The sequence below is a fragment of the Rissa tridactyla genome, chromosome 1, assembly GCF_028500815.1.
Source record: "Rissa tridactyla isolate bRisTri1 chromosome 1, bRisTri1.patW.cur.20221130, whole genome shotgun sequence".
NCBI classification, from domain to species: domain Eukaryota; kingdom Metazoa; phylum Chordata; class Aves; order Charadriiformes; family Laridae; genus Rissa; species Rissa tridactyla.
The window spans coordinates 149,807,324-149,826,518 of NC_071466.1; the positions used below are offsets into that span (position 1 = coordinate 149,807,324).

Sequence of the window (19,195 nt, forward strand, 5' to 3'; positions counted from 1 at the left end):
AGAAAATGCTTTTGGCTCAGATACTGTCACTTCAAAAGACTTATTTTTTTCCAATTTTCGAAGTGTATTTCACTTTCTATTATCACTTATTATAAATTAAATACGAATGAAACATAAATGACTTATGAGACATAAATTATATATATAAATACAAATGAGAGATAAATGAAGTAATAAAATGCCATATATTTTATAAGTAATATTTAACTTAACGTTCAAATACTTCCATTGATAGCACAAACCAATTCAAATATTTAGTTTTATGTTTAAATGAAAAGCCTCATGATATTTTTAAAATTAAAAATAAAAGCAAATTAGAAATAATGAAAATTTTTGACAAATTAGAGATTGCTATTTTTACAGACCTCTGCCGTTTCCAGTGGCTTTTTCCCAGATGCTACAAGGCAATCCAAATATAGGGTTTGTGAACTATTCTCTTTATGCTTTTTAGAAAAAGTTGTAGCAGATTAACACCAAAGCATTGAAGCTGCTTGGATTTCTTCTGACATGACCCTTGTGTAAAGTTGACAATAACAACATAGTTTTGACAATTTTAAAATAAAATGCGGAGCACAGAATGAACAAAGCAACCAAGCAAAGGGAAAAAGCAAATTCAGTTCCAAAAGTTCTCACCAAGTGATAACCCTTCAGGGTAGAATTTCTGGTCTAAGCTGTCAGATAGCTTGATTTTTGATTGCCCTGCCTCCTCGCTGGGCTTGACACTGTTGCTCCAGAATACACCACTCAGAGATGTCACTAGATCATCGGGAAATTTGTTGGACATGGGGATTCTGGAGCACCACTAGAGAACCCAAACAACAATTCACCAATACCACCAATACCTACCTGTATGTTAAATGCCATGACAGAAAAACAGGGAGATACTCTTCTTCTAATTCAGGCTTACTCTTTAAAATTATTTTTTAAGAAATGCTCACTTTAGCAGTTATATAGCACTGTTGTATTTTGGACTGAAATTCAGACAAAGGAATTCCAACTTGGCTTCCGTGAACAGGATTTGCAACAGTAGGGGACAATATCCTCTCATTTTCTAATGGACCACATTAACTCTGGAAGATGACATTATTTCTAAGATGACTTGGATCATTCAGGTTTTAATCCAATCGTGCTGAGTCATGATTACAAGATATTAATTACTCATTTGGTAAGTTATTTTTGTTTTTAATTTCCCTGGAGATTTATGTGCTAGTTTTACAGTCACGTACCCAATTACAGTTAAGCTGCTGCAGTAAAAATGACTCCACAAATGGTATTATGCAAATCAATTACAGTAAATCTCTATGGCTCTCACAAGAAGGGAAAGTTATTGCTATCCTTTTTGCATACTCATAACTTTCTAAACAACTAATTTCAGCTAAAATTGCTTGCTGTCTTGTGTTATGGCAAAGTCTGAATAAAATCTGTTCACCTCTAGGAATACATGGAAAGGAAGAGGAAAACTTCACTTTATTTCTGCCGAGTACCCAATCTTGCAAAGATGCATGTGTGTATATGTGTGTGTGTGTGCGCGCTCTTCTAGAGACCAGTCTCCACCTAGTTGAAATCCTGGCATAAGTTTTGGAGTACTGTGTCCAGTTCTGGGCTCCCCGCTTCAAGAAGGACAGCAAACTGCTGGAGAGGGTGCAGCAGAGAGCTACCAAGATGATTAGGGGACTGGAACACCTCCCTTATGAAGAAAGGCTGAGGGATTTGGGTCTCTTCAGTCTGGAAAAAAGACGGCTGAGGGGGGATCTTATCAAGGCTTATAAATACTTAAAGGATGGGTGTCAGGAGGATGGGGCCAGGCTCTTTTCAGTGGTGCCTGGTGACAGGACAAGAGGTAATGGGCACAAACTTGAGCATAGGAAGCTCCACCTAAACATGAGAAGGAACTTCTTTACTTTGAGGGTGACAGAGCACTGGAACAGGCTGCCCAGAGAGGTGGTGGAGTCTCCGTCTCTGGAGGCATTCAAAACCCGCCTGGATGCGTTCCTGTGCAACCTGCTCTAGGTGACCCTGCTCCGGCAGGGGGGTTGGACTAGATGATCCCCAGAGGTCCCTTCCAACCCCTACCATTCTGTGATTCTGTGATAAGTCTTTGTGGCTTCAGAAACACGAAGGCTATTTTCACAAGAGCATCTCTGCAGCTAAGCCTTCCAGATGGCACACTGCAAGACTAGCCTGCAAGCCCCAAATCCATATTATCAATATTAATTATGTAGATAAGGTTTTGGACTACTCCCCCAGAGGAGATGATGGAATTTTTTAAAGCCTTGACTGACAAACTGACCCACAAACTGAAGCTGCCTCTGGACTTGCTGAACATGCCCATTTTGTCAACAAAATAGAGGCTCATCTCATAACTCATCACTCTGCTTAAAATTTAGCATGGTTCAGCTGGCATTCCCTTACTTTAGAACAGAAAATGCCTCTAGCACCCTGGCCATTTGCTCTGCTTTGCCTGGAAAAATGTGCCAAGCTCAAAGGCATAGGCACATATTCATGGGGGAAATGCTGGGCAAAGAAAGGTCACACAGGCATGGGCAAGCAATAGTTGGTAATGGTCACTTTACCACGGAGGCAGTTAAAGAGATGGTTGCTGCTATTTCATAGTAGGTTGTCCACTCGGAGGTCATCGTTGATGGGTTGAAGTAAAACATTTCTACAACATATTTCCTGAACACCCCAAGGAAAGGTCTGTTCCAGCTCAAAACCACAGCAGTAGGTCCCAGAGGGTAAAGCGTCAGATCCTTTATTCCAGTGGGCACTATAAACCAGAAACCGTGGTTAGTAATGTGCGCGTTACCAGTTACAGTTTATTTTAAAACAATACCTTTCCTTAACCAAGTTGTACCTTTTTTTGGTTTGTTCCTGACTTTATTTCCCAACAAGTTCCTTGTCACAAGCAGTGGAATACCAATTTTCAGCATTTGTTCTCCAGTTTGTTATGTCTACTTTTTCAGAAATGACTAGAGGCTGCTTGGTGTTGGCTGCTTAGCTTGAGATAAAGCACAGGGCTTGATTTTGGACAAACAGAGGGTTCCGTTCTACTTTGAAAATCAGGCTGTTTTGGAGATATTTCAAGTTGCTCAAAACCAAAAGCGTCAGAAGTCATAACACTTTGGAAGATAAAGGCTACCAGAAAGAATAGTTTTTATGTCTATCCCTCCTTCCCTGGGGAACCTAAAGGTGCTGTCATGTATTGCTAGTCTTGCCTCACAGATGATGACACCGAGAAAGAGAAGTCAAGTGATGTGAAAAATGTCACATAAGGGTCAACTTCTGCAACCTTTACTTGTCTGGAAAGCAATTATTCTTCATGACTTAACTGAGGCTACTTAAATAAGTACTTTTTGCTAACATTTGCGAGGGTTGCAGAGCCCCAGCTATTGCACACCGGGTCAGAGCCAAGCCCAGCACCCAGATGACTTCAGCCCATGTTAGCACAATTGCCTTTCCCTTCATAAATCATTTACCACATCTATTCTTTGCTTTCTCTAAAGTGTTGATACTCACCCAGTGAAAGTGAGGCTTAGGATAAACATGGGGAGAACTGAATACTTTTTAAAGTGTGTTTTATCTTATTTCAGTTTCGTTTGTCATTAACCACCACTGAAAATAGTTTGCTTTGCAGTTCTGTATTTTAATATGAAATTCAAGATCCTGTTATGAAATGAAAACTCATACAACTGTCTTTTTACGCCATAAAAACAGAACATCCCCTTTATAATAAGAAATCTATGAGATGTTTTGTTTAGAAACTCATTGCCGTTTTGAGTTTAGTAAGAACTTTTTATGGTTGTGAGGCCACATGAAAGTGGAGAAAATGAAGGAACTTATTTGCTTTGGGAATATATGATTTTACTTTCTCAAGTGAAAATAGAATTTTGCCGATTTCTGAAGTAACTACAGTGAGAAATAAAATCAAAAGCGTTTGTAAAAATCGTCCAATGATAGAGATTTTAATAATAAAGTATATGTATTTTTTTGCTTACTATTTTATCCTTTGCTGAAATATACCATACTCTCTTTTCAAATTTTTACTCAGACCCAATTTATGAAAAAATATAAAGAGATTGCCTAGAATGAAAAGGCTCTCACCATATTCACTAGTCCACATACTTGCTTTCATTTAAGGATTCAATTCTTAACAGGTTAACTTTGTGGGTTTTTTGTGTTTCGCTTTCTTCCCTACATCACAGAGAGGAAGCAGAATGAAAAATACTGAAGATCTCTAGCTTTCAGCCACCTGCTCTCCCCAAAGGCAGACTATTTGGCAAAAGGAGAAACTGGGCGACTCAGGTCAAGTATTTCTCTGCAAATGTAACTCTATACACTGAATCTCTTCCTCTTTGCCCATTCTCTTCTTAATACATTTTGTTAAAACGGTGACCTTAACAAAATAAATGATACAACTAAAAGATGCTGAATTCTATGCTAAGTGACTCTTTATTTAGGAGCACGGTGTAATCCTGAATTACAGGCACGGAGGCAGCAGCTCTGCCTGTTGGCCATAAAACCACATTCTTGAAAATGTTACTTTCAGTCTCAGAGGGTTCTTCTTATCCTCAAATCTCAAAGCAGAGAACATCAAGATTCACTGTTAAACCCAAGAAAATCAAGGCATACACAACTGAAGTTGGTGATGGTCATGTAGTACCATAGGAGATAAGCCAGGTCTCCTGACTCTTAGCACTGTGTCCTTCAGACCGGGCCACATTCCATCCTTCATAAGGCACATTTGCAACAAATGTCTTAACAGCAGTCCCACGGACTTCGTGAGACAGTGGGAATAAATCACATCTAAGAATTACCCACATCTCTCCATGCATCACAGACTACCTGCAGCTCAGGCTGGCTACACCTAAGTGAGGTGACTCCCACCCTAAATGACATCCACCATGAGCACTGCCAGAGACACACATATATTCAGGTGTTCAAGGGTGAAGACGGTGCTTTCCACAGGGCCCTGCGTGTGTGAATCCTGGCCATAATTGCTCTCTAGTTAGGTTTGGTAAAAACATATAAATGCGAAACATTTGTCTCCCACTGAAGAAGTAGTTTCTCTACACATATTTAAAAACAAAGCAAAACAAAACACGTATCAAACAGTAGATGCAAGGGTTACCAATGGAAAATGTAACAGGATCAGAAGGCGGTCCAACCAACGGTCCTTTCCGTAAATAAACCACAACTCGGTACTGGGCACCGGGAACAAGATTTTCAATGAGGCTGCTGCTTGAATTCACCTAATAGGAGGGGAATGCATCCAATATGAGGTATTTGCTTGGTAAATGAAAAGAAGATCGAGACTGCACATGAACTGCTCCAGTTACAAAAGACATGATTCTGAAGACACTGGCATCAGCAGCTAAAACTCCATTCACTAAGCCCAAAATGGCAAAACTGTGAAAGCAGTCAGGGCTGAGCTGACAAATGATCTGACTCAGAGAATCACGCTTGCCTTGCTGTGCAAGGTTACCTGTCACATTGTAGACCCACTCTCTCCTGCTGGCAAAGTTTATTGAAATAATCAGGCTACATTATTGATATTCCGGTGATACTATTTAGAGTATTTAGACAGTGCGTTTTCAATAAAAGCCTGAGTTTGTTCTTCGGCCATCTGATTCATCTGGAGCTCTGTGAGCTGAAGGCTGTCTTATGGGAAAGCTGTCTTCTGAATGCAAGTGTTAAAATGACAGCATGGTGAAATCAGAGAGGAATTACAGCACTACAAAACCTGGCTAAGGGACCTCGTGATTTTTCTTTTCAGTTTGAAACATCACCATCAAAATTTCTGCTGTGGCACACCAGGTATTGGTCAGAGCAGGAGGCATCGGTCTGGTCCGATTCAATAGGAAAAGCCTCATCTCCTGAAGAGCCAGCTAACAGCAAACGCAGTTTGGAGGAAAGGACTTCATGCACCCCTTCTAGAACTGCAGGCTGATATTTCCTACTAATATTTTCTTTGCAACCTTTCCAAAGTCTGTATCACAGCCACCTTTGCACTGGTGTTTTATTGTGATGCAAGCGACTCCACCAGTGCCAGCACAGGTTTAGTGAGGAAGGGATTTTATATTTAACAGCTGCTTTGGAAAGCTATATCACTTTTAAATCACGCACAAGGGTAGAAACGGATAGAACTCTGCACTGAATTTTGCCCTTTTCAGCTTGTCAAGGAGAATTCAAACCAACATTAATAATTCCAGGTATAATAAGCTGATAAAATTTGATTAGAGGTGGTACAAACATTTGTAATGAGAAAAAGAAACAAATAACTGTATTTAGACCTTTCTACCTACTTGCAATAAACACACATTTACTTTTACAGATAACTTGTTTATTCATGGATTAGCTTTAGGTACTTGTTTTTGAGTTTGTAGATTATTTTTGTATTATTTCCTTTAATCACATATGTATATACTTGTGATCTTTGGTATATAATTGCGTACTGTATTGTTTTGCTTCCTGATGTAATGACTGCACTTTTAATAAATTAAAGGAAAATAACTCAAGGAGATTAACACCTGATTCTGAAAAACAACTCTCAAATTGTCATCTAAACAATCTAAACATGTTTAAGTTCATCTAAAATGTTTAAATTCATGGACAGTCTGGGAATAAAACCCAAAACGTTTTGACAATTCATTGTAAATGATTCATTTTAAAAGAAATTTTTAAAGGATGGAGACTCCCTGTATTAATTAACTTGCAGGGCTAATCACAAGTTTGAAGGAGATGATGAATATTTATTGGGAGGGTTAGCGGATTCCTTCCATTCCCATGAGCAAGCTGAGGGCGCAGCAGGACAGCACTGCAGTCCTTTGCAGACTTCTCCATCACACGCACTTAGGGAGCCAGACAGAAGTTGTGGCACTGCTCAGAAAACGGCCTTATCAGCATCTTGGTAAAGTAACTGGGATGTGGGCTAATTGAAGGCACATGCCACCGATCCATCATAGCCACAGGATCTGTCATGGGGTTGCACTCACTAAGTGTTTCAAGTATCAGAAAACTGTCATACTTGGGAGTTCGGGATTATTGATCATTATAAACACATCCCGTATGGCAGCCCTAAAGAATTGTTGTCCATCCAAATCACAGGCGGTCTGCATTCACTTCCCCATGCCAACATCTTTTTTGATGGATGAAAAGAAAACCCGACTTATGATCACCTCTAAACTTCCAGAAAGTTTAGTCAGGTTCTGTATTCATATGTAGGATATCTAAGAAAGAATTTATGCAAGTTTGATGATAGTATTACAGCACATGCCTAAGTGTTATTATGATTTTTCCCACTGCCCCTGTCCTGGTTTCAGCTGGGATAGAGTTATTTTTCTTTCTGGTGGCTGCTGGGTTTCAGATTTGGTATCAAAGGAACGTTGATAATGCATATTGGTTTAGTTGTTGCCAGGTGATGTTTATAGTTTTCAAGGACTTTTTTTCAGCTTCCCATAGAAGCTGAGAGAGAGCATAGACAGAACAAGCTGCCCAAAGGAATACTGCATACCAGAGATGCCACGCTCAGTATTACAAAGCGGGGTTGGCAGCGGGGCGGGAATCCACAATCAGTGTTCGGGATAGGCTGGACAGCCAATTCACCAGGTGGTGAGAGTGACTTACGTTGTATTACTTTACCTTGTATATTCTTTTACCATTATAGTTATTATCATTGGGTTTGGTTTTTTGTTGTTGTTGGTTGTTTTCTCTTGGTGTTCTGTTAAACTCTTTATCTCAGCCCACTAGGTGGTGGGTTTTTTTCCTTTCCCCTCCTTTTCTCTCTCTTCTCCCTACTCTTCTGGGGGAGAAGAGGGAGAATTAAGCAAGCAGCTGTGTGGTCTGAGCTGCTGGCTGGGGTTAAACCACAACAGCCACAAAAATGTCTCAAAAGGTACAACACAGCTCACAAGCTCGAACGAAGGATTGGCCACAGTCCCTCCAACAGAAACAGAATTTTAACACTACTGTGGTTTCCTGCAACACTTTCCTTCCCGAATGCTGTGCTCTCCCCTCCGCTCTGCACCACCTGTGTCCCTTTAGATTGCAGAAGGGAGCACCTACTGCTGTGCTCTGCAGCCCTGAGCCTGATAGGGCCCTTGGGCACCGCGATCCCAAACAGCAGGGTGGTTAGCAAATTTTTTCCTGTATTTGAAAAGGCTCCAGCTTCCACCATTTACCTCAGTGCAGTAGTGCTTTTCAAGCCTTTGACTTTCCTTTTGCTTCTGACAGGTCAGAGAGACCACAGACACGATGGTGCCGTTGCCGCCGCTCTCTTGTGATGCTGTCCAGGATGTCAGGGCAGTAGTGGAGCTCAGCACCGTCACGGTCACATGCTGGGGCTTTTCAGTGAGCTCTTCTATCCATTCACCTGTGGGGCCTGGGACATGTCCCAAAAGCACAATTGAGCAAGCCACTCTACACATTTGAGGCACTGATGTTAAAATATCATTCTTTCATGGGATTATTTAGTACTGGTGGAAGAGGCTGGACTGACAGCTGTCCATCTCCACAGCACTCGGGCAGTGAAGGTCGCAGCCCCCGGGAAACAGCCTGTGGCCGGTGCTATTTCACCTGTAGCAGAGCAGGAGATGATGAGAGAAACGTCCCTGTCAGAAAATTCAGATTGCAGTATTCTCTATTGCTCACCAGAAACCACACAGAGATATCAGATTTGCTCCAAGGCGATGTTTAAAAGCGGTGACATCCAATAATGGACAGATCGTTGACAAATATTAAAGGACAAGCACACAAATTTTTTGGCCACTCCACACACTAACCTACCCTCTAAGTGTACTACAGCCTTGAAGCGTGAAAATCGAGTTCACAGTGGTTACCACAGTGAAGAACCTCATTCTCCATCAGACTTTTTGAAGCACTTAGTGGAGAACACAGGTTTAAATACAGATAAAATAAAAATTCGGAAAGTAACTTCAGCTAGAGTTGGTCAAAATTCCAGATTGCATGAAAATTGTCAGCTTTTTGTGTCACTTTTTAACTGACACTTGTGACAGCTCCCTCCTTGACGTCCCTTTTCTCCACACAATTCTAATGGTGCTTGAAGTTTATTGAGAAAACATAACAAATGCCAGAGCAAGAATTTGGTGTAAGATCAGCCTATAAGATTTGACATTTCAGACTGCTATCTGAGTGCAACAAAAATATCGTGTAATACAAGCCAGTAATTTGACAGGATGATTCACTGAGTGAATGTTACAAGGATAAGATAAGGCTGAAGCTGTGAGCAAAATTTATTCATGACAGCAGACCCACACCTATTCAGGTAAGAAGAGGAATTAGATCATTAGGTTAATCTCTGGAGCCAGTGGATGTACGTGTAACTCTTATAATTCAGAAATTTTTTCAGCATCAGCCTTAAGGGAACCGAGTTAGCTCACGCCACGGCCCAAAGTTATAGTCCTCACACAAAAAAGCCTACTTGATTAAACTCATAAAGAGGAATGGAAAAGCAATTCCACCGTAAGAGTACTTGCCCACATCTCAGATTTGGCATACTACCAGGAATACATATAAAATCTACCTAAAATACTAAGGATCTTGCGTTTGTCAGAAGGAATGAGACGTTTACCAAGAATCCTCATGTGGTTCTAAAAGGCTGCAAAACTAACAGACAAAACCCAAATCCCCAAACATCCTCATGTGTTTTGTGCAAAACGAAAATACTTGTTACATTCCTGTAACATCTTAGTACTTTATACCCAATGAGATTCAAGTTCATCCTTAATCTAGCAATCGGTAGACCTACACTTTGGATTAACGTTTTCTCATTTCTCTCAGGTCTCTGTCCCCAGTTAGTAGACTTCATGAAGGACACTGTATTGCATATTGCTTAGTGGAAATTAGTCACACCTTGTAAAATGGAATAACATTGGGTACTAATAGCAACACTACATAATTTATTTGATATACTTGTATACTTATATGTACTTTAATGTTTTCCATAGAATGAAGCTGTCTAATAACTATTCCTAAAGAAAACCAGAAGACAGTGAAATTACAACAACAGAGACCCTTTCTCTCATGTGCCGTTTCCTCTTTTCTCGTTGTTTTCCAAGTACTGTTTCTTTCAACTATAACGTTGTTAAAAACACAGGAGCGATAGTGGAATTCGGTTACATGCAGTCAAGCATTATGATGAATTTAAGCCTAAATAGTTCGTATTTGTAAATATTACAAGCTACTAAAGACACCATTTTTGTTAGTAATGGACTTAATTACTTGAGTACATTTCCTTTTAATATGAATATTTCTGCCAGCCTTAGCTACCCTGTCTTGTTGCAGCATTCATGGTTCATGATTTCTCACATGTAAAATTGTGTCGTGCTGCAAGTATTCCCCTATTCTCATTGTATGGACATTTTGTAGGCTATATCTATTCCCTTCTGTAGAAAAAGGTACAAAGGTGACCACAGCCATCAGAAGGATAATAATCTGAATTCACCAACACCTGTCTCACTTGCTGATCTAATTGTCAGTCATGATACTAGTTTACACAGTAGTGTATTATTATTTTGTCTTTTACTAAGTCTTCCGTTAAGAAAGCCTGGGATTCTACAGGGAAATAATAAATTACTTTTTCTCCTCTGAATTTAGCAGGCTGAACTATTTCATCTACTGTAATTTGCCCCGCGTTCTCTCAGAGACCATGTAATTTCAGAGTTCAGGGTTTAATTGTGCAATTCCCACACTCTCAGCCTGAGATGCCCTTCATCCCTAACCCGGTACATACAGCCTCCAGGAGTAAGGAAGTTAAATATTTCCAAGAATCTCTATAACCACCGACTTAATTCTCGGAATTAAATCCTCTCTTTGAAATACGCAAGAGGGGAACCCGTTTCAGTGAGCCTCTTCCAAACACTAGGCAATGACTCTAAATGATCTTTAACGTCTCTTCCAACACAAACCATTCCATGGTTCTATGACTCTACCAAATACTTCACCTGTTTTCAGTTCTTAGCTCTGCTGAGACGGCATGATGAAGGCCCATCCAGGCAGGATATAACATATTTGCACTATATTTCCTTCTCTGGCACAGGGAACTCCAGAAGACCAGACTCTTCTGATCCTGCAGCAGATGCCATAGCTGCCACAGTGGTCAAACTCTGTACATGAAAGTTATATTGGTCTGGGAGAAAAAGACAGGTTTGTTGAGATACTTACTGATGTAAAAGCTAAGTGTTTTTGCTGATTGACTTCCACGAACTTCACAAGAGCCAGAGGAGCTAAATGTTGTTACGGACAACTTATATTTTCCTGGTTCTTTCAGTTCGGCAACAAATTTGTGAGTGTCCTCACTTACTGTCAAAAATTCTGTGGAGTTCTCTAAATCAGGGTAAAAAAAAGTGTGGATTAATTGAAATTTGAAAGCCACTGAGGAAATTATTTATATCAGAAATGCTAACGCTGTTTCTGCTGTGGGATTAAAAGGTATCCAAGAGGACTGGATTTATGTGGGTAGTTTTCCTTCTTGCCATCAGCACAAGAGTAATTAATGACTAAGGTTGCAGTATAAGTGTAGAGGAACAATAAACCCAGGACAAATTCTCATTCAGCAACAGGGATGATAAAATAGGGTTGCCATGACTGTGCAAGTGAAAAACAGCATGGCATGGAAGAAAAGGAGCTTCCAATTTTCTATCTATTGCCTCCTCCTTCTGCAAAAAAAGTATTTGTCCTCAGTGTGGCAAGGCTTATGAAAACTGCTTGTCAGGAAATAAAATTCATTTGGAGAAAACAGATTTTTAAACCAGAAAATCTTTAAGCAACATGGCTACTTTATTGCGTCTCCATCACTTGAAAAGTCTCCCCATTCTCCATCTCAGCCTCCTTGTGGCCTAAGGAACACATTTAGTAGCTGCCTTCTGAGACAACTGTTAATCTGAATGTAGACCCTCTTTTTCTGTATGCCCCTTCCAGTTGATGTCTCCCTGAGAACCTCTCTCAGTGGCTAACAAAGCTACATGATATAATGTACATTCTTTGTCTCAACTTTCTATCGGCTTGTTTCTCCTTTCTCAGATTCCAGAATGGATTTACGATAACTGCAGTGTAAACAGTGCGGCAATATGTGCAACAGTATAAATCTTGTTTAACAAAAGAGAATTGCAAGCTGCGATTTAACCCCTCCTCCCTCACTTTTTATGAAGCCCAACCAGAACTAGAGGCTCTCCGGAGGAAGAAAATTCTCAAGAAATACAGGAGATCTAACAAAACCCACTGCAGCAGAGTACTAGGTAATTAATAATTTGTAGAGGAGACAACCCACCAATGGAATTACAGAAAAGGGGTTTGAAAAGTGTATAAGCCTCTGTTTTACCTTCCCTTTCAATATTGATATGGAAACCATCAAACGCAGTAGGAGGCTTTGGTGGTAACCAGGTCAGCACCATTTGTACAGGAAGAAAGGAGGGGGGCTCTGGCTTGAGTTTTCCAGATGTGTTGACTTCATTGGCCTCATAATCACTGGAAACCGCATTGACAAACTCCCCTTCACCCTCTGACGACTCAGCTTCGTTAGACCACCAATATGGCTGCGACGTGGTTTCGTACTCGGTGCCGTTATAGCGGTAGTCCGGCCAGGCTGCAGATGTGTTCGCTACTGGAATGTCAGGTGGGTTGTCAGAAAAATGGCTATGTTTTTCTTTCCTTATGATTTCTTGTGGCCCAATGAAGGATTCTTCTGCAAAATTTCCGCTATGCTCTTCCCAGTTGTTTCTGTTGATTGGTACAATCTGAACAGAAATGTTTCGAGGTGGGTAAGGAACTAAAAGAGAAGCAAGGGTTAGTCTTTTAATAGGTATGTTCTGTGCGTCTTTATGATGTGTTAATTCCCCTGGAGAACATTGTTTGCAGAAAAACAGTGCATCCATGGATAATTTTAAATACCTTGTTCTTATTAAGATTCTCCCTTCTCTTACATGTAATTATAGCAGAAGTGATTCTAGTGGGATCAAGATGAGTGTAAATTCACAGAAGAATCATGACTCAAGAATACCAGGAAGAAAAGCAGATGTGAAGTCACAGTAAATCAGAGTTCAGTGCCATTACAGCAGCAAGGCTACTCATGTAAGAGTAGATTTTAATTTATTTTATTGTGTCTTCCAGAAAGATCTTGATCATGGAAAAAATTACTTCTGTAGAAATGAATTGAAAAAAAAAATATGCAAAACTAATATATGGCATAGCTCATATTTAAAAAGTATGACTTTCATGTTCCTGTAGGGCTTTTCATATGCTTTTTAGTGGCCGCCTTGTCACAAGCATTGAACATCAGTTTAAATTTTAATATTTGTGAAAGCCTGATCTCAAGACTTGGGTCTCAAGAAGACAAAATTGTGGCATGCAAAGAAGTTACTTCAACTTATGCCAGGAGGTGAACACACAGCATTTTGTCTGCCACACTGTAATTGCTTGTCCATCATCTGCCCTTATACGCAACAAGTGCGAGTAGCCCCTGCAAACAATTTTGACTGGCAACTTTTAAAATGACACCTTACAACACAGTAATTTGTTCACCTCCCCTGTCCCAGCCGCGGCCACTGATACAAAACCAGACACTACAATTTCATGGCAGTTCATGTGAAGAATGAGGGATGAGAGGGCAGCAGGAAAGAAAAATCTGATCCTGTTGGTTGCATTGTTATGGTTCAATATCGCGATAACTATGTTTAGGATTCTCAGGACAGAACTCAGCTGGCATCAGTTGGCTTTACTCTGTCCAAGGCAAAGGACCAACATCAGCGTACTCATCTGAAGATTGGGCCTTTTGATTTTGCCACTGGTTCATTTCACTTTGGACCCTGGAAAATGTCTGTGGTCCAACAGATTAAGAGGCAAGTTTTGGGCACCATCCCAGGACCAAATTAAATTAGTTCTGGGCCTTGAACAAATGCAATTTTCAGCCTTTGCAATATTGCTGTCTTGGAAATTAAAAGTTCATGCTTCAGGGCATAAACTGGCCGCCAAGTAGGGCGAATATGACATTCTTCTTCTCTGTGATAGAAGACTGCACAATGAGGAAGGCTTTCTCCAACGGTTTAGCTGTGATTCACTGCGCAAGGAGACAGACCAATATAGATAGATCAACGGTACACTCAGTGCGGCTATTCCGGTGGCTTAAAAATTAATTCCCAGCACAAGGCCTAGGATTTCTCATGAGAAGCAGAATTGATTTTCTAAGAAGCAAGCTTTATAACAGAAACACTCATGCAAATTTCCCTTTGCCCCGTATTGTACACATAACCCTCCGCACCAGCCGCAGCATCCTGGCCAGGGGCAGCTCCCAGGACAGCTTCCCACACAGACCCTCCTCCCTGTGGGATCAATCCCCTCCCCATGGCAGAAAGGAAAGGAGACAGACAGACTAGGAGCAGATGGTACATAATCATTTTCTTCACCTGTTCTGTGCTGTTTGGGCTCATGCTGGACCCCACTGTATTCCACCAGCGTGCTTTTGTTGAAGGTTGCTTCTGATACCAACTGAAACGTGATGTTACTGTAGCATATACCTGGTAGCCAGTGATTGAAAACTGTTTTACCTTTAAAGAAATCTGCAGAAGGTTTAAAAAGAAAAGAAGAAAGGGGAAAAAAAAAAAGAGGAAAATACATCACATGTTCACTTTCTGATAATGCGACTGCACAATGCTGAACTGGCAGTGTTTCAGATGTTTAAACATCGCTCAGCCCGGTCTGAGACATGAAATTCTAATAATTCAGTTTGCCAACATTTTTCATTTTTTTCTGGCTGTCAAAGCCACTTTGCTACAAAAAAAAAAAAAAAAAAGCCCAGCACAAGAAACACGAGCTGCTTTTCACAGGAAAGGGAACTGAATCTGGCAACCTGTTCCACGTGACGCTGAATGTCTCAAAGAGCATCTGACAGTTTCTGCAGACCTTTAACCGCCGCACGCAAAAGGCGTCTTGGTCTTTTGCTGACTGAGGCATGAGGCTGGGGGTGGACGCTGAAAGGGACGCATCCACCACGCAACTGAGCGCAAGTCGCAGAACTGAGAGCCGAGCTCACCTCCACCACCACTATACGTACGGGCTGAAGAGAAGTTGCTTAGGGCTGCGTGGCTACGGGAAGGAGTGTGCGAGTTGATTAGTGAATCTCTTAATTCAGGTTGACTTTTTTATTAATCAGCAGCTGCAGCATTGCAGCTCCTGGAACCGTGTATTAGCTGTAAAAGACAAAAATTACTGCTTGTATCCCTTTTCTTCTCTGGAAAAGGGTCACCTATATTTTGTGCTATACTCCAGAATCTGCCTAACTTTGGCACTTCAAAGCATTGAAAATGTGATTTCTAGCCCCACCCTGTACTGAAGCAAAGAGACTCCAAAAATTTTTCTGACCTCCTCCTGCAGGTGCGTATCTCCCTCTGCTGACTTTAGAGAGAGCTTACAGTGACCAGATTTCTACGTTGGGAACCTTAGTTCAGCGTCTAAAATTCAACCTAGTGCCTACTGGATTGCTCAAAGGCATTTTAACGCCACTATGCAATGTTAAACCTTTGGGGTTTCAGAGTGTGCAGGTGCCTTTCTCACCCCTTAGGATGCTTTCCATGGGACGGTCCCATTTACACCTTTGAGATAAATGCTATGCTTAAACTATATTGCAGGGCAAAAGGGAGTTCAGTTTTAAACAAATGAAAAAGAAAGCAGAATTTGCTCATTAGATCGTTTAGACGGTTAGATTGGTTGTTTGAACTGTTTAGACTGACGGTCTAGATTGTCAGATCGACTGCCTTTGATTAGATTATTTTAAGAAAAATGAAATTTATAATATGCAGCAGGGTTCATTAGCTCAGGGACAACACTGAAAGCTACAGTAATACACCGTACTACACAGCGTAGTACTATTAGCCCTGTGTCACTCTACTGAGATACAGAACTACCAGGTTTAAATCCTGCACCAGGAATCAGGTATATTGAATGTGTTTCCCAGCTCTGGGAGATCCCAGAGCTCTCCTGTCAGCTATTCACCAAAGAGGAAACCTTCGCCAGAGGGAAGGGACTGGGAACTTTATAATGATTTCAAGTGACACAGAATGTCATCCAGGGATTTCAACAAGCACATCTAGAAAGCAGAAACGTATCTCCGACCTTCCTACTGAGTTTTGTGTTTCCTTCCTTTTTGCTTTTCTTTTGCTTTGGATTGTACAGCAGCAGGGAAGATAAAAAAATGGTGGAAAATGTTTTGTATTTTAGTGTACAGGTTTATTTGGAAACACCAGAAATTGGTGATCCCTTCGCAGGTTGATTTCAGAACCGATTAAAAGAATCCAGACGGCCCAATCTTCCTCCAAAATCCAAAAGACAGGAAGAGTCACTAGAACTAGGATGGGAAACAGGTTTAAATCCAAAGAGAACCACTGGCTCAATTCAAAGACCCTTCCCCTTACTGCACGATATAAAAATTATTATATGAACAGACACATTACCAGAAATATTAATCTTTATAACAAATACATGCCAAAAACACACCTAAGACCACTGTTTAAAATGTTTCCAGCAGAGTTAGCATTAAGTTTTAGTGGAATAGTTTCCTACCTTTGTACAGCATTGTTCGGTAGTCTTTTCCTTCCCAATAGCTTATATTTACCCTGGTAAAGACATTGTACTTCTCTGGGTACTGAATTTCAAACAACACGCCTGTTTCTGGAGATGGTTTGTAATCATAGATAGAAACACTGCTCACAGGAAGGGGTTCTAAAGGATATACAAATAAAAGGAAAAAAGGAAGAAAGGAGCACATTAATAGGAAAACTGAGTTCTTGACACATACACAACACCAAAGAAAAAAACGATTTTGCTAGGTACGGCACAGGCACTCTTAAATCTACCAGGTGATATCTGGGGCTTCACAGAGGTCTGGGACAAAGCTACTCGGGACGTTGGCAAAGCCAAGATTTGTGCGTTCGCTCACAAAACAATTTATGTTCTTGACACTTAGACTTCAACGGAAAAAATTCCTTATTTGCCACAAAAAATAAGGTTATTATTTAAGCACTCACAGTCATGACCCCAGAAAGATTTTCATCTTTAATGCCTGCTAGTCATGTAAAAGTGCCCAGACAAACACAACAAAACACTTGCAATTGCTCGTAACTTTGGCATGTATCTAAATGTTTTAGATAAGCTGAGAAGGTTATCAGTGTAATGGCTGAAGGAAGCTACCTGAGTTAAGACTTTCTGATATGCATTAATTTCTTTGTTTCATGGGTAATTACACGGTCCCTGTTCCTACCATATCGGAGAGGGCCAATATCTTCGACGTATTTATCCACACCAAATATAGCAACCACAAATATAGCAATCCACACCACCACTTCTACCAAATATAGCAGTACCATTATTTTACAGATGAAGAACTGTGGTACGGGGAAGGAAAGTGGTTTACCAGGGGGCACAGGGGAAGCCTAAGCACAGAAAGGAGGTAAGCGCGGAACTGCCGATCTAGTGCTCGCAACTCCGATCCAGGCGGGCTATAAAAGGTAAGAAAAATAGCCTGTGGCCTGTGACGTGACATCTAGACCAGTTTAGTTCTGTTGACTACAGAACGCTGTGTCAATTCACTGTAGCTGGGAGTGTGGATTGTTGCTAATAAGACAGCCACAGTTTTATTCAGCCTCTGTTATCCACTAAAAAAAAAATTAAAATTAAAAATTTAGCTTTTTAGTCAATGCTCTCCTTAGCAAGAAAAAAACCAAAACTATAGCAACCCAACTATACACTGATTAAGAGTGCAAAGCAGATATTCAAAACAAGGTTATAGTGTTAGCTGAAATTTGTCATACTGGCATTTTTGAATAGAGATAGTTAATGAACAACGCCCTCAGTAATTATGCCTACATCCTACAAGTTTTTTGCCTACAAGTTTTATTGTGTTGATTTAGTTCCCACAGACGTTAGGGAACAGATTGAAAAAATCAGGCTGTTCATTAGCATGGCCTTAGAGGACACATTTGAGTTCAAAGTTCTGCTGTGGTAGACACTGGAGAAAAACTAATAAAATATTTTTTCTCAAAGAGCAAGAGCAAAGAGTAGATGAAAAGGAAGAGCAGTATCAGTTTCCTAAGTGGAATTACACCACGGAAGGTGGAATAGGCTAATCAAAGGTGGAAAAGCAAGACCATAGTGGAAGCAAAAATTAAATCCCAATTAATAGCACGGTATTTTCATCACAGCACTAAGTTTCCAGATGTGAGGAGAAGAAAAAACAACTAAGAGCAAAAGCCAGAGAAGCAAACAGAATCTCTCCCCGAGTCTTAAGAAGAAGTTGAGTTGTCATTTTTAACTTTGAGCATAGGAATGCAGAGTTGTGGGATTACTGAACTATTTCTCACGGCAAAGATGCTTCATTAGCTTCAGGTAAACACCTGTACACCAGTATATTTGTATGTTAACCGCTTACAAATAGAAACTCCCAATCTTATAGATACCAACAGGCACTTCAGTGATGCGATCTGTGAAAATTTTGCCTACAATTCATGATGGACTGGAAATAAATAGGAGTAAAGCAGATCACAGGAAACAAAGCCTACCCTCTTCTTTCTGCTGAGGCTTTCCCCGGTGCTCATTCTGAAATAAATAGTTCATCTGACTATCCACATGACCAGAGGGTTCATATCACAGCTCACATAGCACACCATAGTAGTTTAAACGACAATAACAATCTCTAAATAGCACAACTCTTGCATGCAGTCATCTTTCATGCTAGCGGGTGTGCCCTGGGCTTTCTTCTGCTATCTCATTCACATCTGAGGTCTCCTTATTTCTGAAAGAATCACTGAAACTTTCTTATGTCAGTGATTAAATTACCCCATTTATTCCTTCCTACAACAAATCAAATAAAGGATGGAAGTTATATTCATTTTTAATCCAAATGGTTTTTCCTCCTGATGCTTTGATTTAATTAACCAATAATTGAATTAAGCAGTAATCCACACAGACTCTCTTTCTTGTTGTTATCTTCTGCTTACTATCCTCTCCTTGCTCATGGCTGATGTTAGCAGAGTAGCATGAGTGATATAATGCAATTTAAAGATTCTTCCATTATCTTACTTCCTTCAGTACCAAATCTTCACATCAAAAGCTATTTGCACACTGTGAAATTAAAAGGACACTCAGCAGATAAAAATCGTGTTCTGTTTTTTCACTTACTAACTGCTCCTAGGGT

General features: G+C 40.4%; 1 protein-coding gene across 1 annotated transcript in view; it reads right to left on the bottom strand.

Moving 5' to 3' along the window:
* PTPRO (protein tyrosine phosphatase receptor type O) overlaps positions 1-19,195 on the bottom strand; it is a 155,865-nt gene that overhangs the window by 41,302 nt on the left and 95,368 nt on the right. The window contains 7 exon segments of the mRNA XM_054188417.1: positions 2,574-2,767; positions 5,129-5,249; positions 8,178-8,377; positions 11,179-11,340; positions 12,335-12,781; positions 14,415-14,567; positions 16,567-16,725. Of these exon segments, the coding sequence (XP_054044392.1) occupies positions 2,574-2,767; positions 5,129-5,249; positions 8,178-8,377; positions 11,179-11,340; positions 12,335-12,781; positions 14,415-14,567; positions 16,567-16,725 (1,436 nt within the window).